Source organism: Anolis carolinensis, chromosome 2 (genome assembly GCF_035594765.1).
Source record: "Anolis carolinensis isolate JA03-04 chromosome 2, rAnoCar3.1.pri, whole genome shotgun sequence".
Taxonomy (NCBI): Eukaryota; Metazoa; Chordata; class Lepidosauria; order Squamata; family Dactyloidae; genus Anolis; species Anolis carolinensis.
The window spans coordinates 58,760,121-58,785,663 of record NC_085842.1 but is presented as its reverse complement, the minus strand read 5'-3'; the positions used below and the strand labels follow the sequence as shown (position 1 = coordinate 58,785,663).

The following is a 25,543-nucleotide window of genomic DNA, read 5'->3' as shown; positions in this document are numbered from 1 at the left end:
CCTTTCATACATTTTCAATTCACATACCACAAATCACAATTTATTCTCTTTGGGGAAATTGATAGAATGACAATGCAGTGGCAGCTAGAGTATTCACTTTTCTCTTAAAAGCAGGGGAGGAAATGCTGCTGTCTCCAATCCCACACATGACAGCTTCTTAAAGAGGGTTTGTTGTTTTATTTTTGTTTTGAAGAGCACAGCTGCCGTTTCTGTGCAAAGTGCTCAGGTGAACAGATGGATCAGTTTAGGCCTCCACATCTGGAATCATGCCTCAGGGTCAGGAATGAAACATCCCTCCAGGAATTTAAAATAGACATCAAAACTAGATCAACCATGTTTATTGAGTTGTCAGAATGCAGGTGACTGAATGTAACCGTGAATCTTTGAGTCTTCTAGGGATGTAGGAGCATTTTGTATGTTTCCCTCCTCCTGGAGTATTTGAGGACCATAAGAGTCCTTCTTTAGCAACACGAAATGAGCTAAAGTCACCCCTGTTCACTTTCTGTTTTGGAAAAGACCTCACCTGGCCCTAAAATTATCCTGGGGGCAAATCATGGCAAAATTGTATTGTCACAGGCTTTCATGGCCAGAATCACTGGGTTGCTGTGAGTCTTTTGGGCTGTATGGCCATGTTCCAGAAGCTTTCTTGACTTTCAGAAATGTCAGGAGAGAAAACTTCTGGAACATGGCCATACATCCCGAAAGACTCACAGCAACCCATGGCAAAATTTCCCCCATACGCTTTAGAGTGTATTTGGAGGTCAATTTGTTCACCTCTGTTTTAGGACACCCTAGGAAATCTTTCTGTATATCTAAGAGCACACATCATATCTTACATGTTCCTATAGAATATTCTGAATAAAGAACTATAATGAATCACATGTTTAGTATTGTAACTTCTTGCACACACCAGTTTGCCAAGTCTGCTGTGGAGATTTATAGCCCATTTAATGAGCATTTATAACTGAAAACACCATCCTACGCTTTCAAATCATGTATCCCTGCAATAGTGCAGCCTCTTTAATGGTATTATTTACCTTCTAGTTCAGAAACAGCAGGACCAAAATGAACATCCTTTAAACTTCATCATTAGGCCTATTGAACTCCATTGAATAAGTTACTGTTCTTGTTATTACATTTAAAATGTTCAAGATTTTATTTTTTATTAGTGATAGGTGTTATATACAGGCAGTCCCCAAGTTATAAACATCTGATTTACAAATGACTCATAGATAAGAGCGGGGATAGGACAACAGAAAGTGGGAGAAATCTACCCCCAGGAAGGGAAATTAATTCCTGAAAGAGTTATCACGAGGAAAAGGTGTGTCCACTGAAGTTTTATCACTCATCCTTATTTAGTTATTTATTTATTTATCATATTTATATCCTGCCTTTCTCTATCCCGAGGGGGACTCAAGGCGGCTTACAATTGCACTAGTGCAGTGCCTTGGACAGAAAAACATAAACATGAAATAAAAGTATATTAAAATTGATACAGACATAAAAACATAATTAAAATACATTCCAATATTAAGACACATCATCCAAAATCAAAGTCTAGATCCGTTCCATTCTGGTTTCCACAACAAGCCAAATTTTTCAAAATCCAACTATCACAGGGACAGAAAGTGAGGTGAAATCTTCTGAACAGGGACACAGACAGCAAAACAAATGCCACAGAGGTGTTAACCCTTCCCTATGCTATCCAAAGCTAATATAATATAATATAATATAATACATATGGGGTTGGAGTTACAATTAAAAATATACCTGTTCCAACTTACAAACACATTCAACTTAAGAACTAACCTATAGAAGCTATCTTGTTCGTAAAGTGTGCAAAGCTCATACTTGTTTTACTGCAAAACAAATTAAATATATTGGTATGTCTTCCCATTATCCAGGATAGTCCTTTGGAATGCCACTTTGAAACCGACAGGATATTTGAGGCCCGGTGGGTGAATGCATCTGCTGTTCAGTGCAGCAATGTGCAGGTGAGTTCGTGGCTAGTGGTATTTCTCGTCTCTTTTAAAGTGTGCTTTGCAGATGATTGTGATACAGTCATAGTCCATATGCGCTGTGTTTTAGTCATTCAGATCCTTGGTCTCATTATCTGGGAATATGAGCTCCAGCATTAGCATAAGTGCATTCAGTCCCAAGACTTTTAATTCTCTTTTTAGCATAATTATCAAGTAATGGTGGATCATTTGTTCAAAAGTGAAACTCTAGCTGAACGATTACTGTAAAGGCCAATTATACTCATAGCTTTAAGCTACACTCACTACCTGTTTTAGTTAGATTTTTTTAAAATATTAAAGGTGATCATATTCCAGGTTTTACACAGAACATGGAAACTATACTACTATATTAATTTTTCTTCCAAAGCTGTTTGGTTCTCTGTTGCCGAGTCCTGATTAATAAAGACAGGCTACAACCTTTTGTTTGCCCCATCCTCCTGAAATCTGAATATCATTTTCCATGAAACATCTTGTTGTAATATAGAACTGCTCTTGTGATGACAGCTATAAAAATGTATATTTTAACACTTCGGTCTGATGTTTCATGAACTGAAATAACTCTTTCTGCACTTTCTTCTACAGCTTCACACTTCAGACAAAAGCCACCTCTTTCCGGTGAACCTTCGACTAAAGGAAAAACCTGGTCGATTTATTGATAGTCCCCAGATGATGACAGGTTCGCTCTAAACATATTTCTCACCTTTTTCTAATTTGAAAATGATTAGATTTCCTAAAAGGGGGTTACAGGCTCTTGGCTAGTTGGTACTTTTTACCTCTTCACTGTCTCTTCACATATATTAACAGAAATGATGAAATCATACACATGTTACGTTTCAGATCATATGAATAATGTAGGCAAGCAAATCTTCAAATGCTTAAAATGATGCTTACATGTAATTTATCATGCTGTTCCAGCACAATATTCTATTTTACATACCCATCCTAGATATGTGCATATCAGCTACAACCAGTTGCACCTACAGAGGAGTCACACACCAAAATATAATGCTTCTGCCTGTGGACTCATCTAGACATGGAAAGATATGCATATGTTAAAACTATAAATAAGGCAGTTTCAGAATCCAGATTAGCTGCATTGAAGTGTATATGTTAGTGTAGACCAGGCATGGGCAAACTTGGGCTGTCCAGGTGTTTTGGACTTCAACTCCCGCCATTCCTAACAGCCTCAGGCCCCTTCCTTTCCCTGCTCAACCGCTTAAGCAACTAGAGTGACAGTTCTAACAAGAATAAGTGATTGTCTAAAACCAATTATGGAATGTTAATCAAAAGAAATCAATTTCTAGATAAAGAGAGACATAATGTCAATGCTGATTATATTTGGAGAAGTGCTTTTTCAGTACCGTGAAAGACAAATACAGTACTTAAAACACAGTTTTGCTGCTAATTTTGTCATTTGTTATATAGTTATTCCTAGCTCAACATTTACTTCTTGACTTTGGAATCAAAATGAATCAAAATCACATTCCATTCACAAAACAGTGTTCGATACTTTCATTTGCAATTAAAGTGGAACGGAAGAGATGTTGTCTGGGTAGTTTTGCATGGCCTACTAGAATGCTCATCATCCATGAATGTATTTCACATTTATTTTAATTCAAGACTGCATGGTCAATGTTTATCAAAACGTATGCACTTTACCTCTGAGAAAGCACAAAAAAGTCCTTTCTGCTTCCGAACTTTTGCCCAAATTATTGCAAATAGCAGGGACTCAGTGGTCCACTAGAAACCGGGCAGTGGACCACAATCCACTTCCTGTTCAGGTTGTATTGACTGCAGTCTGCATAAGTCAAGGAAGGCAATTTGTGGTTGAGCTGTAACTTCCAAAAGTTCCTCACTATTATCTTTGCTGGATAGCCACAGTCTGACAACATGCGGAAATCCACAAGTTGTTGAACTGACTTAAGTGATTAAGGTATATTAGGGATGCACAGCTATTTTGTGCTCAAATATTTCACGCTATATTTCATTTTATTCCCTTTACTATGCTTTTTCTCAATGACCTCATCCAGAATCACTCTTGCTTATCTGAAATATCCAGTATTGCTCCTCATTGTACTTGGGTCAATGGAATATATTCGCTAAAGCTAAGCACTGTTAAATCCCATTCATTTCAGTATATTATTAATTGGACTCAGTCTCCTTATCAAAGAACTGGAAGGTAGCCAAGAAACGAGGGCTCTGTCTGCCAAATTTTGCCTCAAGTTAAGACATTGTTATGGCTAGAATAATATATATAGGAACATAGCTTACCTGTCTCATAGAGAGCTGGTATGGCTTTTTCAGCCTAAGGAAGTCTTAATTATTAATTATTGAGGGGCGGATTTAGAATTCCTTAAGCATATTAGAAAATGTAAAATATTTAGATTTTCAAAAAGGTTTTTAATAAAGTCAGCTATAGAAGTGGGCATTATATTCGTAATAACTGTGGTGTGTGTATATACAATATGTAATTAACCTGTGAAGCCCAAACCAGATAGAAACTTTCTCTAGTCACATTTAAATGAATGGCTTTAAATATTTTTTATCAAAATCACTGAGTTTGGTTTCAGTGGAGTTTACATAGGAATGAGTTTATTTGAGCAAAAATGGAATTTATTAGTACAGGCTGAATGAGGGCCACTAGCTTAAATATGGTTTACATTGGTACTTTAGTGTTGCTGTTGCTGCTACAGTTCTTTTTCAGCATGATTGAAATTTTCTCAAATCACTGTCCTTGTCTGTGAAACCTAGTTATGTTGTATTAAAAGTTGAGCATGCCTTTTCCAGAATTTCAAAATAGTCCAAAATTAAAACTTGCCCACATAGGTGTCTGAGACAGTGAAACTTTTGCTTTGTAATGGTTGAATGTATCGAAACTATATTTCATGCACAACATTATTAAAACTATTGTAGAAAATTACCTTCAGTTGTATATAAAAGATAAATGAATTTTGTGTTTTGATTTGGGTTCCATCTCCAAGATATCTTATTCTCTATATGCAAATACTCCAAAATTGGGGGGAGGGGGGGGAAGAGAGAGACTCTGAAATCCAAAATGTTCCTTGTCTCAAGCATTTTGGGTAAGGGATATGCAGCCTGTGTATCTCGCAAATAAGTCACCTTACAGGAAAACAGGAATAATTGCTATTGCTGTTATTTCAAAACCAGAGAAGTAGTTGTTTTTGCATATTGCCAAAGTGGCCCCATAACCTACCATGATAAAAACAATTGTGTGACAGTAATAATACCATTAGGTCATCTTAAAGCAGTGGTTCTCAACCTGTGGGTCCCCAGGTGTTTTGGCTTACAACTCCCAGAAATCCCAGCCAGTTTACTAGCTGTTGAGAACCACTGTCTTAAAGAATTAGAAATGAATAAAGGCATTTACTGAGCATTGCTCCATGCGTGGTTAATATACAAACACACACACACACAATATCTACATAAAGAGATTAATACACCTCTGACTATAAGAATCTGGGTAGCAAAACTAAGTATATACTATGCCACTGACAAATATGGAATGGTTTAATAGACAATATTTGTAACAGGTTGTAACAGGATGCCAGTCCGTATCATTTATCCGCAATTACTAAAGAAAATCTTCCTCCGTCCATGATCATTTAGTGGTCACTTTCTATGTGATTTAAATTTGTTCTACAAAATATTTCCTGATACAATGTACAGGGTTTCCCATCTTTCAAGGGCCAAAATCCCCAAACTGAAATAAGAAGGTAATGGGAAGGTTAAAAGAGAGTGAAACAAGGACAGGCAAATATAAGGGAACAGGCTCCCACTTGGGGAAATGATGGGGAAATGCCAAGCATGGTATCTATCATTGTAGAGTTGAAAACTTGCACTTTTTAACTAGCTAAATGGAGTCAACTGCCTCTCTTGTGGATAGTTAGAATTTTGAAAATGCAGTACAAATTGTCAGAGGGCTTTGTTTATGTCTTCCCAGTACTAAATTATGCTGCTGTGGGAATAAGTGCTGAAAACTTCTGGGAAATCTTTAGGAACACAGCCAAAATTCTCTCCAGCTAATTCTAGGTCCAGACTCTTCTGTCTGTATGATTTTAATGTTACAGTGCCCGGGGAAGGGGTTATACTTGAACACCAAAATCATTTAGACTACTATTATAAGCAGTGTTGTCCTTTTTTCCCAGTGGAGATTTATAATTGTGCGACTGGAAGTGCTGACTGTTCTCAGTGTCTTGGGAGAGAAGATCTGGGTCATCAGTGCATTTGGAGTGACAGTAGTTCCAGCTGCAGACTAAACACAGAAGTCCTCCAGATCCCAGGACCATGCCCTCCTCCTGAGATTAGGAAGGTAAGACTTGGGGTTCGGTACAGAAAGAGCCATTCTGCCAGCACAGTTCTGCCATGGCAAATCGAACGGATTGTGAAATTTGAGAGTAAAGAAAGAGTAACAGAGACACCATCTTTGGGCAAAACTGAGACATTTGTTGCCCTTTGTAACTGGTGAGATAGGGACCTGCATTCTGGTCTTTAGAGCAAATACATTAAGCTAGTTGTAAATGACAAAATGAAGTACTGGTAATGCAATTGTGGAATACCATTGAATTCTTTGGCAAAACAATAGAGGATCTTAGATACAAACTTCAAAGGGAATATATCCTGAAAGCAAAGAGTTTAAGATGGTGATGCAAACATTTTCATGACATTAATGAAATCCTCACTCCTCTAAAGCTGGTAGGAATTTTGTTATTGGGCAATCTGGACTCTTTCTGTTTGAAAGAAAATGCCAGTTTATCCATATAGAGTTGAACCTTTCAAATACTGGGCTTCATCCAACCAAAAACAAAGCATTTTTAACTTCCATTGATTTCAGTGGAAGAAGGAATTATAGAGCCAGGCAGGAGAGTCTAATTCTGGAATAGAACATAAAAAATACATTAAAAAGACTGAAGAACCGTTTCAGACAGAGCAAATTGCCCAAATGGAAATAGTTTAAGTATAAGAATGCATCCACATGTGAAAGGAAACAAACATAGGATAAGTGTCTGTATGTCTTCAAGTGTGCCAGCACTGCAGCTGGATTTCTCAAGACATGTAATTGTGGCGATGTATTTCCATGTCACAGTTTACAGGGGAAATGTTAACAGATACTTTTACGGAAGTGATTTCTGAATAGAAAATCAGTATTGTGTGAATCGGCTATAAGCAAACAGATTAAAAAACAATAGTATAACCAACTGAAGAGAGATAATAAACAAATTTAAAGCTGGATGTGAGCAGGATTCCACTCTATTCATAATCTGGTACAGTGATTATAGTCTGTTCCAGTTTTTCAGGCCTGACAGAGAAGCAGAAATGGTGTCAGCTCCATTGTACAGTAAATTTAACATTCGATTCTGTGCCAAGATCAGCTAGTGAAAACAAACAAGGGGAACTGAGGTTATAACTTGTCATGAGATTGCTGCTATTTCCTTAGATTGGATTCCTTCAATCAAAACTGTTTGTTTAAAAAAGCAAGCTTTTTAAAAATGTCTCTGGAGTTGTCTTGGGACCAGGAAGACAAGCACTGTTCTGTTGGAATGGGCACTGAGCTGAGCAAGGGGACATTATCAGCCCTGTGCAGCTTGGCGGAAGAAGGGCCTCCACTCCTGACCTTCTGCTCCTTGGCTTATGTCACTCGGAGTTGGCAGCAGCAACACTGAATGGCAAGCTGCAGCTTCTCTTAACTGTACTTTGAGGAAGGAAGGCTGCTGTTCCTGTGCAGCTTCCACTGGCTTGATTTTTGTACATGTTTGTTGCAGTTTAAAAGGCCCTTTCTAAATGTAGGGCATTAAACTGGACCAGATGTCCAATGAAATCAACATGGCTTTGTGGCTGGCTGCAGGAAGAATGGTAGAAAATGGAACATCCCCGGAATATACTGTAGAATGCCATTTCAACCCCTGGCCATAAGACTTAAAACTGTAGTCCCATTATAAAAAAAAGTGGATATCAGGGTTTCAATGGAAATCCTCTCAATAATAATTAGGCAGTCTTCTTTCTGAACTGATGGCTGGCAATTATATACAAAAGCAAGAATCCATTTAGAGCTATTATATTTGTATTATTCATCATGATGGTGTTTAAAGTGCCCAGTGTTGTAAATTACTGAGTGGAGCTGATAAGCGTTGGTCATTAGCAGCCCAAGGTCAAGGAGCTGAGAGTGTCAGTGAAGAATTGTTGAGATTCATTTCTAGGTTTCACAGGAGGAGTCAAGGCCAAGTCTCTGCGCTGGCAAGGGCATCTCCAAGATGGAAACACTTGTTCCAGCACCTGAACTGCGTCTGCCACTCACCTTTTCTATAGAGGCTGATTGCCCAGCAAGAACAGCCAGATGTCTTCACTTTTTCTGCGGGGCTTGGCCTCCCCTCAAAAACTCTCATGCTTAGTTTGGTCATGTTTGTTGCTGCTTTAGCAGGAGGCACAATCGCCCAGAAATAATAGTGATTGTGCCTAGTATAAAGAATTTCTAATATTAAAATTGTTACTATTTCCTACTGATCAAGATCTTGTTTGTTTCTACTTTCCTAAAGTGCTCTACAAAGTTTTAAGGGATTTGTATTTGAGGTATATTTTCAATGGTATATGAAAGTGTGTCAATGTGGAGTAAGAAGTGTCATAAAATTGAAAGCAGGATATGCCTTCCAATCATATGGCTTGTTTATATTCTGTAGAATAAGGAGCACCAAAATGCTTATACAGTAGAGTCTCACTTATCCAATATAAATGGGCCGGCATAATGTTGGATAAGCAAATATGTTGGATAATAAGGAGAGATTAAGAAAAAGCCTATTAAACATCAAAATAGGTTATGATTTTAAAAATTAAGCACCAAAACATCATGCTATACAACAAATTTGACAGAAAAAGTAGTTCATTACACATTAATGCTATGTAGTAATTACTGTATTTATGAATTTAGCACCAAAATATCACAATGCATTGAAAACATTGACTACAAAAATGTGTTGGATAATCCAGAACATTGGATAAGTGAGTGTTGGATAAGTGAGACTCTACTGTATATATACAAGTATCAAACTAAAAGGCGCTCCCCCATGTCTTTGTTTTAACCCACCTTCATCAACTTTCTTTTGAACTTGCAGATTGAACCCCTGAATGGACCCTTGGAAGGAGGCACCTTGGTTACAATACGAGGAAGAAACCTAGGCCGTAGATTCAGTGATATTGTTAATGCTGTCATAATAGGAAATGTGAAATGCATACCACTCCAGGAAAGATACATTGTCTCTGAAGAGTGAGTAATTCAAGTGAAAAGAAAGCATTTGTGATCTTCCCCTTTTCAGCTGATTGACGATTTCCAATAGTCTTTCTTCACTGATTATGATTGTGATGGCTTGATATGAGTGAATTGATGTTTACGTAGATATAATGGCTATGTAAATTGAGAATGCATTTATCTACCGGCCTCCCGGATGTTAATAGTAGTTGCTGTGGTTTGCTTTCTGACCAAATCGATTTTGAGTCAGCTCATTTCCAAAAAAGATAGAGTTGTTTGGTTTGGTCTTACATTGTTTGAAGGATGCATATTGGAACTCTTTAACTATTTTCCCCAAGAGAAGTTGAGCTGGAGCAGTCACATCTTAGATTTCTGAGGTTATGTAGTGTTGAAGGCTTTCATGGCCGGAATCACTGGGTTGCTGTGAGTTTTCCGGGCTCTATGGCCATGTTCCAGAAGCATTCTTTCCTGACATTTCACCTGCATCTATGGCCGGCATCCTCAGAGGTTGTGAGGTCTGTTGGAAACTAGGCAAATGGGGTTTATATATCTATCAAATGTTCAGAATGTTAGCATTGAATAGCCAGGCTTTGAAGCTGTCAGGCTACTTAATGCTAATCAAGCTGGCCAATTGCAACATTCACACTTGCCTCAAGCAGACAAGACCTAGTTCCCAACAAACCTCACTACCTTTGAGGATGCTTGCCATAGATGTGGGCGAAATGTCAGGAGAGAATGCTTCTGGAACATGGCCATTCAGCCCAGAAAACTCACAGCAATCCTAGCATGATTCTGTTTGGAATGATTAGACAAATATAATTGGAAAAGTTACCTTAGATCCTGTTTGTTTGTTTGTTTTAAGCTGAAGAAAGCTACATGTGTATCTCTAGGAGGAAATGTTAGCATAACATTCCTGTGAATGAGCACTGAAATAACAGGAAGTGGCTTCCTAATTGGTACCAAGGATCTCTAGTAAATTCTAAGCTTCCTTCTGTCTTCTTCAGATTCATCCAGCAGATTGAAGTGGCAAACATCCTCAAACCTTGCCATGGTGTTGCAAATGGGAAATTTCACCAGTGCTTTCAAATGTTTCCCTAGCTTCCCATGCACGATATGTTTTGTAAAGTTGTCTTTATTATCAATGCAAGGCAGGCATTGGGGAGCAACTGAGGTGATTGTCTTCAGCTTACTTTGAAATGAAATCATCTATGAATGCCGAGGGAAAACGCACACGATAATTTCTTACAAAAATGGTACTGGCAGGCCTTGAACGAAGGCTGCCAAGATCAGCCGATCACATGATCTAGAACAGCTTTGCCTTGAGGCATCCTGTTGATACAAACAACATAGCAATGTCTAATTTGGGAAGAAACTGAGATTTCTCAAGGAAATAGCTGGGCATAACAACTATTTAAAAGATTATATTTTCAGTTGAGGAATGGGAAGAAATATCTAGGCTGTTCAGATATGTTCTGCATTTAATCTGTGTCTGCAACCATTTTTTTCATATAATTGTGTGCTTAGACCTATTACGAGTATAGTGAACTTTTTATCTTGGGTTTTGCCCCTGAGATAAGTCCATTCGGGGTTTCTCTGAATGAAAGGCAGCCTTATTAAGTATTCATTTTCTCTCAGCAATTGTAAGGAAGTATTCCAAAAAATGTCCTTAATCTTGGGCACTGTTACAGCTTCTTTTACTTTTGTATAAAGGTTTATAAAGTTTTTAATATTGCAGTAATGTGCAGAATGATGTTAATACTTTCTTGTGTGGGGCAGAGAGGATATTTCCAACCTTGGACAATGGTGGCTCTTTGTATTATCCTACAGAAATGTTCATCCATTTTGTAGGAGTTTTGTTGCTGTTGTGTTTTTGCTTTGTTTTGAGGCAGAGTGGTTGACATCAAGCATACAGTAGAGCATGTACATGTGCCTACATACATGTAGAAGAAGTTATTCGTGCCCATATTCAGCTTGGTGTTATTACTGTTTACTGTCAAAATTGCCTGAATAAATGTGTAGTCCCAGGGCCGGCCCCACTATAGAGGCCACGTGAGGCCTCCGCCTCGGGCGCAGGTCCGGGGGGGCGCCGTCAGGCTGGGCGGGAGGCGGGGCACCGCCCTGACGGTGCCCCACCTCCCGCCCAGTGCGCCCTGGCCTGGCTGGCCTTGCCCGGCCGGCTGCCGGCTGGGTAAGGCCAGCCAGGCCACAAGGCTTGCCCGGCCAGCTGCCACAAGGCCAGGGTGCACTGGGCACGAGGCGGGGCACCGTCAGGGCGGTGCCCCGCCCTCCCGCCCAGCGTGCCCTGGCCCCGCCTCCCATGCAGTGTGGGAGGCGGGGCCAGGGCGAATAGCGTGGGAGGTGGGACCACAGTTGGCCCCGCCTCCCACGCTATTCGCCCTGGCCCGTCTGGCCTTTTCTAGCTGGCCAGACTGCAGCGGAGGCCCTCCAGGCCGCAATCGCGGCCTGGAGGGACCTCCGCTGCAGTCTGGCCAGCTAGAAAAGGCCAGACGGGCGAGCGGGAGTAGCGTGGGAGGCGGGGCCAACTCTGGCCCCACCTCCCACACTATTCGCCCTGGCCCCGCCTACCACGCAGCGTGGGAGGCGGGGCCAGGGCACGCTGGGCGGGACCAGGGCGCGGGAGGCGGGGCCGGTGGTGGGGGCGCTTTTCAGCACCCCCGCTTAACATTGAAAAATATCTCCGGCCAGCCCTGTTAGTCCCAAGAGGCAAATGCATGTCTGGAAAAGGTATGTGTTAACAATAGCACTGGGGTGTGAAAGAACAAATTAAAATGCTAAGCATTTATTAATTAAAGAACGACAAAGGTTGAGCACACCTTGTATACCTCATATCAAATTCCAAACACAAGCAGACCATAAACTGAAACCACAAGATAATGTATACTAATGGAAAAACATATTTATATTGCCTGTTTAGTTTTCTGAACAAACTACATTTTCCCTATAACCAAAATAATGTCATGTGAGCCGATGTAAATTTACATCTATTTTCAAGATGTATTTTTTTTCAATCATAAGAATTGTTCCTAAAAATCTATAAAATTCCAAATTCTAACTAGAGTAAACCCATGAAATCAATTGACCTTCCATAAGTGTTGACTTACCAGGTTCCTGTTGATTCAGTAGGTCTACTGTGGTTGGGTCAAGCAAATCAATTTAGATGAAAGGGTTCAACATAGGCTACACTGCCATATAATCCAGAATATCAAGGGAGATAATTGACATTATCTGGTTTGAATTGGATTATCTGAGTCTCCATTGCCATATAATCCAGCTCAAAGCAGAACTGGATTTTATACAGCTGTGCAGGGCCCCTTCCAAACAGCTGTATAAAATCCACATTGAACTAGATTATATGGACTCAGATAATCCAGTTCGAACAGATATTGTGGATTATCTGCCTTGATATTCTGGGTTATATGGCTGTGTGGAAGGGACTTAGAAGGGGCCATAGAGAGTCTGCTTTATCCCAGCTTCTGAATTCCCTTAATGTCTCATGTGTAAACTAGTTCAGGTTTAGTACATTTTAATAGGGAAAGATTAATGAAAGATTGCTACCATGATAAATAGTGCTGGGTACAACTTCTTACAAAGACTTATCTCCTCTCATTCATCCACGGTGAATCTTGTAAATGTGATTCTTTTGGAAAGCCCATACCTAAATATTAGGAAGGAAGCAATAACCCAGTGGCTGTAGCACGCACCTGCTTTGCGTGTAGAAGACAATCCTTTTCATTTCCAGGTAAAGCCAAAAGGAAAACCTGTTTTAAATCGCAAAAAGATACTGCAAGGCAGTGTTCACAGTACTAAGCCAAAGGAACCAGTGGTCTAATTAATGCATAAGATTAGGAGTCCTTTTGTGGAGTGATCAACCCCTTGAATAGCAAGTACACAACGTCGTATGAAAAGTGGCTCTGACTCTAGTTTGAAGCTTTTGTCAGATAATATAAATTAGGAAGAACTTTAAAAGAGTCCATGTCTCATTATGTGAGCTACTGCTCATGGTCTAGTCAAATTTTATTTCTAAGTTGCAGTCTCTCACTCACTCACTCACTCACTCACTTTCTGCCCCCTATAGAATTGTATGCTGGACTGGAGAAGCCATAGCAGAATTTTCTGATGTGGTGACAGTTAATCTAAGCAAAGAAGGAAAATCCAGAGAACGGTACTCTTATGTGGTAAGTAATTTCTCATTTTTGACAGAGTTAGAAATTTCCATTTTGTCACTGGAGAAAATCCTGTTGATTTTCCTGGATTTGCACAAAGAAATACAATTAATTCGATGAGGCATGATTTTCAGACATTTACTCGTCTTACGTATTAAATGCTAGAAGTAGAGTAAGGATTGGAGGTCTAGTCTAAACATATTTGGAATGTATCCAAAGAAGTGTGACCAAGATTATCACATTTCTGGAAACCAACTGACTTAGGGAATTGTATGGGTTTAGTTTGGAGAAGAAAAGAATGGGAAGTGACATGATAGCTAAATATCTGAAGAAATATCATTTCAAAGAAGGAGAAAACTTGTTTTTTTCTGCTCCAAAGATTAGGACATGAACCAACAGAAATGACAAATCAAAAGAAATAATATTCACCTAAATATTAGCAAAAACATTTTTACTTGTATGAGTGATTCGACAGTGGAATAGTCTGCTTGGGAGGGCAGAGGACCATTTTGGGAATTAAGAAGGAGATTGGATAGGCATCTTTCAGGTCTTCTATAATTGCATGGCAGGAGGTATAGCCCATTTGGTCCCTTCCAGACTTGAAATTCTAACACATATGTTTAAAGAAATGTGAAGCTATTATCAAAATGGTATGCTTGAGTGCTATGGTGCTTTGAGCAAAGTGTTATATAGTGGTTTGAATGTTGGACTAAGACTATGGGAAACCAGGGTTTGAATACCTGTTCAACCATGGAAAGCCATTTAGTGATTATGAGCAAGTCATACATTCTCAACCTAAAACAAGGTTTCAGCAACTCGCTTATGGATAAATCTTGCCAAGAAGACCCTATGATAGTGTTGCCATAAATCAGTGTCAACATGACAGCGCAGAACAACAAAAATGCTGCTTTGAAAATAAATATATCTAAGGAAATTTGAAATATTAAATTGATTTTGAGACGATCCTAGGTTTTTTTTGCTTAGAAAAAGCTCTTTCTGTAAATTTTACATAGAAGCACTAAGTCATCCAGACGTACGCAATTCGGTAATCTTATTAAAGCTCTCAAAAATGGAATCTGCCATAGAAAGTATTACAATGATGAGCACAGAGCAGAAAAATGAAATAAGGATGTTTGAGAACTATTGATAGTGCAACAGGAACTTACATAATCAGGAAACACCTGAAGTGCTTACATTAATAACACTGTGTAACAAGTTTTTTGTTCCTGGGTTATAAATATCATTTCCTAATTGATTTATGAACAGGTACAGAATTTATGTTACTAAAGGAAAAATCAAAATGAAAATATATATTTTTAAAAACAATTTTATAGTATCTCCATTAAAAAAGCAACAAATACAAACAATAAAGCATATTATAAAATACTCTGTCTCTAATAAGAAGGGAGCAGGAGGTGCTTTTCCGTGCTAAGAAAGACATCAGGATGTGGGGGATGGCAGAGGAGGCAAATTAGCTTCTCCAGAATCTGGGAGCAGCCACCAAGAAGACTTATTCCCATGTTTTCACCACATTTGAGGGTGATAGGGCAATAAAAAGGATGTACCCTGAAGGTGTCAAAACCTTGCAGGCTCTTGCAGACTTCATTGGTGTGTCAACCAGATCTCTTCCTAGACTTCTGGACACAGTGACTCATACAATATTTGTCTCCTGATTTGACCACAGTCAGCTTACGGGTGAAAACCCACAAATAAATAAATTGCTCTTTTTACCTAAGAGCATATCTTTCTAGGAATGTTTAGGTCTTCTTGCATGACTATAGTAAACTTCCATTAGGAGCTAACCATAGGATTACATTGGAGAACTTAGGGCCCTTCTACACATGGCTAAAAACATGGAAGTAACTGGGATAAATGGGGTGGGGTGGTAACATGACATTTCAACAAAGTGCGGGTGGAATCAGGTTAACCGGTGAAGAGTACATGTTAAAAAGGTGCGCTTAAAACCACCCCCAAAAAGCACACCTTTGCAGGACTGTGTTTTCCTATAATCATGCAAAACATGTGCTTTCTTTCCCTTCCCCCTGTGTGGACTTTAAAAGCCCAAAACAGCTGATCAGCTGATCCGGCTGTCAGAAAGTGGGGCCATGGACACACAAGTGGCTCAAGGGAAGTGGAATGGGAAAGCAATTAGAACTCTCTACAAGCATTCATTTCTTTAGATCTTTATGAACTTTATGATATTAAAAAGAGCTTGAATTAACAATTGGATGAAGAGAGAGAGAAGAAATCTGCTTATGTGTACATTAAGATATTTGCATGCGTGCATTTGAGGTCCAGCACATTATGGAAATAATTTTTTAAAACTTCTGGCAGATGTGACCTGTCCACCTTCTATCTTGATCTGCTACAAAGGAAGGCTGTGAGGATGGTGAGGGACCATTTCTTGGGATAGACAGGTCTGTGTGTGGACCTGCTGTCAAGGCCCGGGATTTTTTTGCCTCAGTTTTAAAACGCGCATTTTGGTGCTGTCTGGAGACTCCTAGAGAGGGATTCTCTCTAGAAATCCCCAGGTCATTCAATATAACTAGAGTAAGTTGACCAGAAACCTAGAGATTTCTAGAGATAATATTTTAAATCAAATCTATGAATAATCAAACTGCAAAATTCAAACAGCAAATGTAGAGTAACGACTGTACTACAATGCACCCTTGAAAAGTATCTGGAAGCTACAGCTAATGCAAGATGTGGTGGCTACTGCTGTTCAGTGTGCACATTAGAAACCACATTGTCACTGGTCTTCTACCAATTGCATTGACCTCCAGCCTGCTTTCAAGCTCAATTAAAGGCATTGATGTACGAGTAGAAATCCTTACATGGCTTGAGAACAAGAAAACTGAAAGACTGCCTAGATCAGTGGTTCTCAACCTGTGAGTCCCCAGGTGTTTTGGCCTACAACTCACATAAATCCCAGCCAGTTTACCAGCTGTTAGGATTTCCTCTGCCCTGAGGGGTTAATTTGGTGAGTTCACAAGACAAGACTTTCTTCGTCATAGCACCTCACTGCTCCCAAGAGAAGTCAACTACTGGAAAGCATCCCAGGCCCCATCTACACTGCCATGTAATCCAGTTTCTGAATGCAAAATAATTGCAATGAAGTGTAGACTCATATAATCCAGTTTTATGCACTTAATCTGTATTCTAAAATTGGATTATATGACAGTATAGATCTAGCCCCAGGCTGCCCTGTTTCATGCATCTTTTGGTCCTTAAGACTGGGATGACTTTTCTGGTTGTTTTAATTGCATGTGTTTTGATCTCTTTTACTTGTTCTTCTGTTTTGGTTCTCTATACATTGCCTCAGGTGCCTTGACAGGTGGAAAGGAGAAAAATAAATATCAAATAGATGTTCATCAAGAAAGCTGACAAAACTTTTAGGTGACAAATCAATATTAGTAGTAATGTGGTATATGTACCACAAACACTTCCTATCTCAAAGACCTCAAATGGTACAACAAAAAGCTCAGAGGAGTGGAGACCTCTTCCTTCCTAAAACATTTTCCAGATAACATTTACTGAAGGGGATAAAAATGTTTTAAAAAACATCAACAAAGGATGCAATTAATAATGCAAGAAAGGGGCAGCTTATAAATATCTAGACCTGCAGTGTTTCCTTTTCCTCCTTAGAGTAGATTAGCTGCTTTGTTAAGGAAATCTAAATCAGATACTGGGCAGAAATGGAAAGCATTTAAGCTTCTCTCCTAACACCAGAGCCTTCAAACAAACCTACTCCCACTTCCTGCAAAATGCCCACTTTTCAAGAAAAGAAGGAAACTGGATATCTTTCCATTGTTGTCTCGTGTGACCCTTTAAAATTCTCAGTATGAAAACGATTAAACAAATAATTCTTTTACAACTGTTTTTAAAGGCACTGTTCCTTTAAAGAGGATCTGAAACGTTCTGTTTAAGCCAATACTTTTCTGTTAAAAATAACCTTTCAAAGTTTCAGTGCTACTATTTATTATGCCCTTCAGTAATAAATGTTGCTGTACAAGATCAAACTGAACGAAAACACAATTGAATATATTTCTTGTGGCCTGGAAAAGAAAGAAAACTCCTGTGGCATTTACCCACCTTTCTTTAAACATGCTTCTACAAAATTACAAGGCTAACCAGCCATTTATTATCTGCCATAGATACTATTCTTACTACCAAAGCATCAAAGCAGTTAAAATCGACCCATCTAGAAATACAATACACAGTAGGACACAAGCAATATAACCTGTGCTTTCTCATTCAAAAATCAAGAACAATTTCTTTGAATATTAGAGAGTTTTAAGCTTTGGAAAAAAATAAAATCCTCAAGGAGCATTCTTTTAGAAAAACCAACAAATAAGTAGTCACGGGAATGTGCTGGGGCAACACTATAGACAGCCCTCCATATTCACTGTGGTTAAGGGCACAGGGCCTTTATGAGAATGAAAAAAAGGAACCTCTAGGTCCTCCAGCATTACTTTATAGTAGGCATGGGCAAACTTTGGCCCTCCAGGTGTTTTGGATCTCAACTCCCACAATTGCTAACAATAGGCTGTTAGGAATTGTGGGAGGTGAAGTCCAAAACACCTGGAAGGCCAAAGTTTGCCCATGCCTGCTCTATAGTGAACATCCACTGACCATAGAATTGTGCTGCGGGATCTAGAAAAGAGCTTTCCAAACTGTGTGTCATGACACCTTAGTGCAGTGATTCTCAACCTATGGGTTCCCAGGTGTTTTGGCCTACAACTCTCAGAAATCCCAGCCAGTTTACCAGCTGTTAGGATTTGGGGGCGTTGAAAGCCTATATATATATAGGGCCCCTGGTGGTGGCGCAGTCTGTTAAAGCGCTGAGCTGCTGAACTTGCAGACCGAAAGGTCCCAGGTTCAAATCCTGGGAGCAGAATGAGCACCCGCTGTTAGCCCAAGCTCCTGCCAACCTAGCAGTTAGAAAACATGAAAATGTGAGTAGATTAATAGGTACAGCTCCAGTGGGAAGGTAACAGCGCTCCATGCAGTTATGCCGGCCACATGACCTTGGAGGTGTCTATGGACAACGCCGGCTCTTCTGCTTAGAAATGGAGAGTCTGTCATGACTGGACTTAACGTCAGGGGAAAACCTTGACCAACCTTTATCTTTATATATATATATGTGTGTGTGTGTGTGTGTGTGTGAAAGGGTTTTATGAGATATGTCATGTTCCTATATATTTTGTTATTTCAATTTATGTATGTGTGTGTCTCTCTTATAAGGAGTTGGTTTAACCTCTGGTTTGCTAGTAAAACTGTATTACTGTATTACTCGCAATGATGCATGACTAAAAAGTGTGCCACCAACATAAATTTTTTTGAAAGCTTTGATCTAGAGATTCCTAGAGATAATAAATGAATCAAATTCTCAAATATTCAAGTTTGTAAAAAGTGAAACTATCAATGTGAAGACCACCTATATTTGTGTTTAAGGTTTTGGAACCCACTTGACATCCGAATAGGCAGCAGGTGACCTTTCTTGGGGAGAGTTTTCTAAGACAGAATGCTAATCCACTAAACACCTGCTACAAAGAATTGACCAAGATTTAGGCCCCATCTACACTACCATATAAAATCCAGATTATCTGCTTTGAACTGGATTATATGACAGTGTAGATTCATGTAATCCAGTTCAAAGAAGATAATGTGGATTGTCTGATATGATAGTCTGGATTATATGTCAGTGTAGATCGAGCCTTCGCTTCAGTTTGTTCATCTTCAGGTTCGTTTTCAACCTCAGATTTCTGTGATTCAGACATGAAACATATATATGACTGGCTGTCAATAGATATGTAGCATTCTGATTACAATTTTACATGTATTTTTGTCTTGACAAATTCCTGTGTTGTGATACAAATTCTTTACATGTTTTCAAGTTGTAAGCAACAGAAAGGTGACCTCATTCAGCAGGCTTGTTAGATGTATTAAATCAGCAGAGCAGACTGTTCTGAGTAGATCTGAATAGAAACATTGCTTTTCTTTGCAGAATGTAGCATCTTGATTTCTTCCTGAAATATTATTGTAGGAGCATTCACAAGTACATTTTTTGTAACTATGGTATGTCCGCTTGCTGTACTATGATGCTAACACAAATGGATGATGTGATGAATACTCACCAATATTCTTGCCCTCAACAAGTATGTTTTGATACTCCAAGATTTGATACTCTCATTGAAAAAAGCATTTTTAAATCATTGTGCCCAGAAGAGGGTAATATTTTTAAATTATTAATTATGGCATGTGAAAACAAAATATAGAAATATTTACATTGCTGCTTTGACCTTTAAAAGCAGTGAATGTCTCACGTTAACTTTTCTCTCTTTCATCATCTTAGCTTCCAGTAGTGAAGTTTATATCTCCATCCGCTGGTCCTAAAGCAGGAGGAACTAAAATAACCATCACAGGAAGTAACCTCAGTGTTGGGTCTGAGCTCCGGGTTTTGGTTAATGGCACAAAAGAATGTACAGACCTCAGGTAAGTGCTTTCAGGTTGAACCATAATTCATCTGTGAAGACTGGAAATTTTGCTTTTCTGGTAGTCCATGATCTAATGGGTTTTTCAAGAAGAGATGCAATCCATAGCATAAATAAATGCTGCCAGTTAGGTACTGGTTTGGAATAATGGGCCTGGAAATGGCACAAAACATTCTAGACACAATCCTATGCATTAGTTCCAATTGAATCTGGCCTTTGAATCAACCTATTGAATCAACATGTAGATAAATTCCACTGTTTCCATGGGATTGACAATGAGTCAATTCTCTGAATGCTGGATTCTCCACCTCCAAAACAATTTGGAGGTTAAAAATCCATATTGTATCAGACCACAGATTGATTTAGGCATTCTGTTCCCATAGTAGTGAACAGCTCACAGTGGAAAGTCAACAATCAAGTCAGGACTGCAAAAACTCGTTTCCATGCATGTTCTTTGCCAAATGGTGTTCACGGGTATCCCCCCTCCAGAGCTCCAACAGCAACATAACTGTGATAAACCATACGTTTTTATTATAGTATTATGTTATTGGTAGCTTTATTTTTATTGACTAGGAACCAAGTTGAGATTTCTAGCTCAGTTGGTAGCATACCATTTTTGGAGAAGGGTGGAGCCTCGGTGGCACAGCAGATTAAACTGCTGAGCTGCTGAACTTACTGACTGAAAGGTTGGAAGTTCGAATCAGGATGAGCTTCCATTGTTAGCCCCAGCTTCTGCCAACCTATTCGAAAACATTCAAATGTGAGTAAAAGGTAATGGCACTCCATGCAGTCATGCCAGCCATATTACCTCAGAGGTGTCTAAGGACAACGCCGGCTCTTCAACTTAGAAATGGAGATGAGCACCAACCTCCAGAGTCGGACACGACTAGACTTAATGTCAGGGGAACACCTTTACCTTTACCATATCTCACTGGTTGTTAAATCAAGAAACAGCTTCCTAAGATCTACAGAGATACTCGCAGGAACACCTCAACAAGCGAGAGTCCAAAAGTGGCAGGCTAAAACCCGGAATCTCAATCCATGGCTGATACCAAATGACTCGACAACTCGAAAGGTGCTGAACAGACTGTGCTTTGGCACCATGAGATGCAGAGCTAACCTTAAGAAATGGGGCCATAAATTGGAGTTCACGACATATGAATGCAGAGAAGAGCAAACCACAGACCACTTACTATATTGCAGTCTGAGCCCTGCCACATGCACAATAGAGGACCTTCTTATAGTAGCGCCAGAGGCACTCCAAGTGGCAAGCTGCTGGTCAAAGGAAATTTAGTACAATACCAAGTTTTTACCTTTGTGGTGATTTTAATAAAAAGGTAAAGGTTTCCCCTGATGTTAAGTCCAGTTGTGTCCGACTCTGGGGGTTGGTGCTCATCTCCGTTTCTAAGCCGAAGAGCTGGCGTTGTCCGTAGACACCTCCAAAGTCATGTGGCCGGCATGACTGCATGGAACTCAATTTGCTTCTGACACAATAAATAAATACTGGTTGTCTCCATTTCGCTTGTTTTCTATTGTACCCAATATTTCAAAGTTCTTATTTCAAGGAATGCACTCCAGATCTCCCATTTTAGCTCAAAGAGTTTTCTTGTATTGTAACAGAAACACCTATATGCAATGTCTCTCTTCATATAGCTTATGGTGTATACATTTTCCGATGTCCCTTTGACATTGCCCTGTAAGTTTTCCACCCTGTTCCTATTTGACCCATCAAAAGCATGTCAGTCCCTCGGGATAATTCAGCCTAAACTGGACACTTCCCAGATTTTGGTGGTTTTCCCTTAGTGTTTGCACGCACACACTTTTCTCCCCTCCTTCTCCTTTTCTTTGAGACATGCCGCTAAAAAAGGAACAGGAGGTTGTTGCCAACACTCTAAGCTGACAACTTGCAAAATGGAGGGCTTCAAGAAATTAGGTCAAATTTTTATCTGGGTTCTGCAGCATACAAGCTGTACTATGAGATAGTTTCCCTCTTTCTCTGAATGATATCCTCCTTTTGGGAGATTCTCATTGTCCATGACAGCCAGGAAGCAGTTGCATTGCAACAGGGCTATTTCTGCTGCGTCCCCAAAGGTCTCATCCACAGGCTTCCCTGCTGGACCAGGTCAGCAACCTTGGCTTCAGATGAATGAATCCCTTCCCTGAGGACCAAGGACTCATTGCACGGAAGTACGCATACAGAAGTTTTGTCCTTCAAAAATAAAGCCATTTGGTGCAAAACATTGGGTTGCACATATATACATGATATCTACATTTATAACTGCTTTTAAAAATGTTCTTCTTCCTCTGTTCTGTTGGGGTTTTTTTTATAAACATCTTCATGTTTTTCAAGATGAACTTCCTTGGCTTTCTCATCCTCTTGATAGGCTCACACAGGTGCTTGACTTGCATAGGTGTTTAAAGTCGCATTATTTTAATGTTTGGTAGCTCTCTGGGAACTTATCCTATTTTTAAATCAATGGCTACTCTCTCCAACTGCTCCTGCAGCCAATATTCAGTCTTCATTTAAAAATCTTAATTTAAAAAGAACTATGTGTGAAAGAGAGGGGGAATGAATCAATGCATGAGTGTCTGGGCGTATTGGTCTGCAACTGTGAATCAGAGTTTTATCTGGGCATCTCTAAAGCTCTTCTAAGTAGAAATCTTGGTGAGCTAGAAAAATGCTTTATTTTATTATGTTCTAAATCTTCTACTAATCAATTTTATTAGACAATACTCCATTTTGCTCTTATGTGGGAAGACATTCATTACTACAGGCTAAGAATCCTTTATCAGGAAATTTGAAATCCAAAATTGACCATATGGGTGGCTGAAATAGTGACATGTTTGCTTTATAATGGTTGAATGTATTTCGTGCATAATGTAATTAAATATATTGCATATAATGTTACTTTCAGAGTATGTGTATAAGGTGTATATGAAATATAAACAAATGTGTTTAGATGTGGGTTCTATTTCCAAGATATCTCAGGCCCCTTCTACACTGCCCTATATCCCAGGATCTGATCCCAGATTACCTGCTTTAAACTGGGTTATATGAGTCTCCACTGCCAGATTATATGTGATAAGAAGGTAATATGGGATCATATCCTGGGATATAGGGGTAGTGCAGAAGGTGCTTCAATATGTATTTTGAGATATTCCAAAATCTGAAATCCAAACAATTTCTGGCCCTAACCATTTTGGAAAAGGGATTCTCAGCCTGTACTTAATGTATTCTTTCTGAACTGGTTGCCTTTCTATAGTGGTATGCCATGTAAAAGTCTTTCAGCAGATAGAATGCAGCACAGTTACTTCCTATGTACTAATACAATCCAGAACCAAAGTTATCCTTGATGTATATTCCAGAGCATAATGTGTCTTTTCTTTTTAGCCGAACTGACACCACCATCACGTGCACCATGCCAAGTGTGGAATTTACTGCCACTGCAAGTGTCTGTGTCCAGTTTGAAAATAAGTCTTGCATTGGTGACAACAACAATTTCAGCTACGAGAAAAATCCAAGTATAATGGATATCAACCCCAAAAAGAGTCAGATCAGGTAAAAGATGTAATTTTCTGGAAACTGTTAGCAGCATCAAAAGGATTAGATTGATAGTAGCAATTATGGGAGAAGCAACAGTGTCGGGAGAGTACTGTACTGTACTTTTATCCTCATCATTACATTTTTAATCAAAGTTGCGAGCTACTTTGCATCCCATATTGAGAGAAAGGTAGAATGTATGTTTGTTGACATACGTGGCAAATGATGGGGTAATGTTTTAATTTTTAAAAACTGCATATTGCTCTGAAGCTGGTATTATAGACATGTTACTGAGAAGAATAAAGCTGCCGAGAAAGTCAGAACACTTGTTCATTGTAAACCTGATTCCAAGCTAGCAGCACCAAAATCCAAACTGATAATGAAGAAAAATGTTAATTTGATGGGCTTCAAAGGAGATAGAAATTCAGCCCAAAGTTAAGCAAGAATCATACTCTTCTTACCAGTTCTGACTGCTGATGCAGTTTGCAATTTCTTATTCACAAGAACCTGCAAGGCCAACACATTCATTCTTAAAACATGTTGCTTTTGATTTCATTTTCTTCTTGAAGCCCTTGGGGCTTCTGTTCCCTTTTTAAAAATTTCTCCGTGAAATCACTCCCTGCGTAGTGCAGACTTGGAAGTATAGCAATGTAATGTGAACAAAGAAGTTTGAGAAATCAGCTAGTGCCCTTCAAGCTGGAGCGGCTCAGAAAGTGTATACTACCACCAAGGTTAGATGCTCAGTTCTTTAGTGGCATTGTGAATGAAGATCCCAAAATCAGAAGTAAATTGAATATGTTGAGAAATGCTTTGAAAAAAATTATAGCAACGTACACAGTTTCCAGTGTTTGATGTGAAGTCCAGTGTAATGACTATGAGGAAGGACAGAATTGGGTCAAAATGCATTAAGTAGGGGGAAACGAGCTTATGCTTGAAATCAGGACTATCCTATACTGTGATGTGTAAATAGCATTATTAGTGTAGAACAATGAAGCTTAGTAATTTATACTGCAGATTTTCACATGAGTTTCCTCTTATTGTGTTGCTGTGGTTTTGTTTTTCAAATGGATAATTATTGGATCTCTCATGATTTTTCTACAATGATCAACTGCCATTGAGTATGAATTTTCTTTCAAGGAAGTTTCATACCCCAGGCTGTTTCACAGATGTGGGATGAGCTACAGAATGCCTATGAATATGCATGACTATGAATAACTGCAGCATGCTGAGGTGTTAGAGAGGCCTTAAAAGACTTGTGAAGGCCGTGCTTGTAAGAACCTGCACACGAACACGTTAGTTTTGAAGGTCTTTTGGAGACAAGGTGGATAAATCACTATCTTTCTGAATTCCCTGATGTGACACCTGATGTTGCAATATAATTAAAGCAAGTAGTACATGAAATGGTTGAAGTAATGAAAGGCCACATGCAGGGGAAAGTCTGGATGTAGTTCTCGTAACCAATGGAGACAAGCCGTTCTTCTTTCCTTCTCTCGGCACTGGTGACATGTGCTAGAGCCATCTCATTATTTTCTTTAATTGATTTCACATTGATGGCGACACATTTAGCATTCCTTGGGCAGCTTGTCCAAGAAAAAAATCCAAATATTTTACTTTTTAATAACGCGTATTGAAAGATATAGGATTTGTGTGGCTGCAAATACTTATCCTTGGTTTGCACTACAGGTTAGAAAATGCATGCACACTGTGTATATTCAACTTGAGTCGTCCAAATAGTTTTGTTTTTGCTTGTTCCCCAACTAAATTGCACTTTTAAAGTCTTTTTGTCCAAGCTAAGGAAATTTGAGCTGTCATTTTAGGTCAAAACTACACAGAGACAGATGGTCTCTGGACTAGCCCACATTTTCTCATCTTTTCAACACTCCCACCCAACAAGCTATCGTTCCAGTAACAAACAGTTTTTGAAAAGTACTTGTAATTAATTTCATTTAGTGTTTGCCATGGAGGGCAAAATATGGGAAGAGATGAGCAGTGACAACTCACTGACATCCCATCAATCTTTATTTTGCCCACCCGCTAATCCCAGTTAC

At 39.2% G+C, this 25,543-nt stretch overlaps 1 protein-coding gene across 1 annotated transcript in view; it reads left to right on the top strand.

Moving 5' to 3' along the window:
• plxnd1 (plexin D1) overlaps positions 1-25,543 on the top strand; it is a 223,506-nt gene that overhangs the window by 115,886 nt on the left and 82,077 nt on the right. Inside the window, exons 10-16 of the mRNA XM_062969773.1 lie at positions 1,905-1,994; positions 2,601-2,694; positions 6,185-6,348; positions 9,143-9,294; positions 13,373-13,472; positions 19,816-19,955; positions 23,346-23,513. Of these exons, the coding sequence (XP_062825843.1) occupies positions 1,905-1,994; positions 2,601-2,694; positions 6,185-6,348; positions 9,143-9,294; positions 13,373-13,472; positions 19,816-19,955; positions 23,346-23,513 (908 nt within the window). The remainder of the gene's footprint in view (positions 1-1,904; positions 1,995-2,600; positions 2,695-6,184; positions 6,349-9,142; positions 9,295-13,372; positions 13,473-19,815; positions 19,956-23,345; positions 23,514-25,543) is intronic.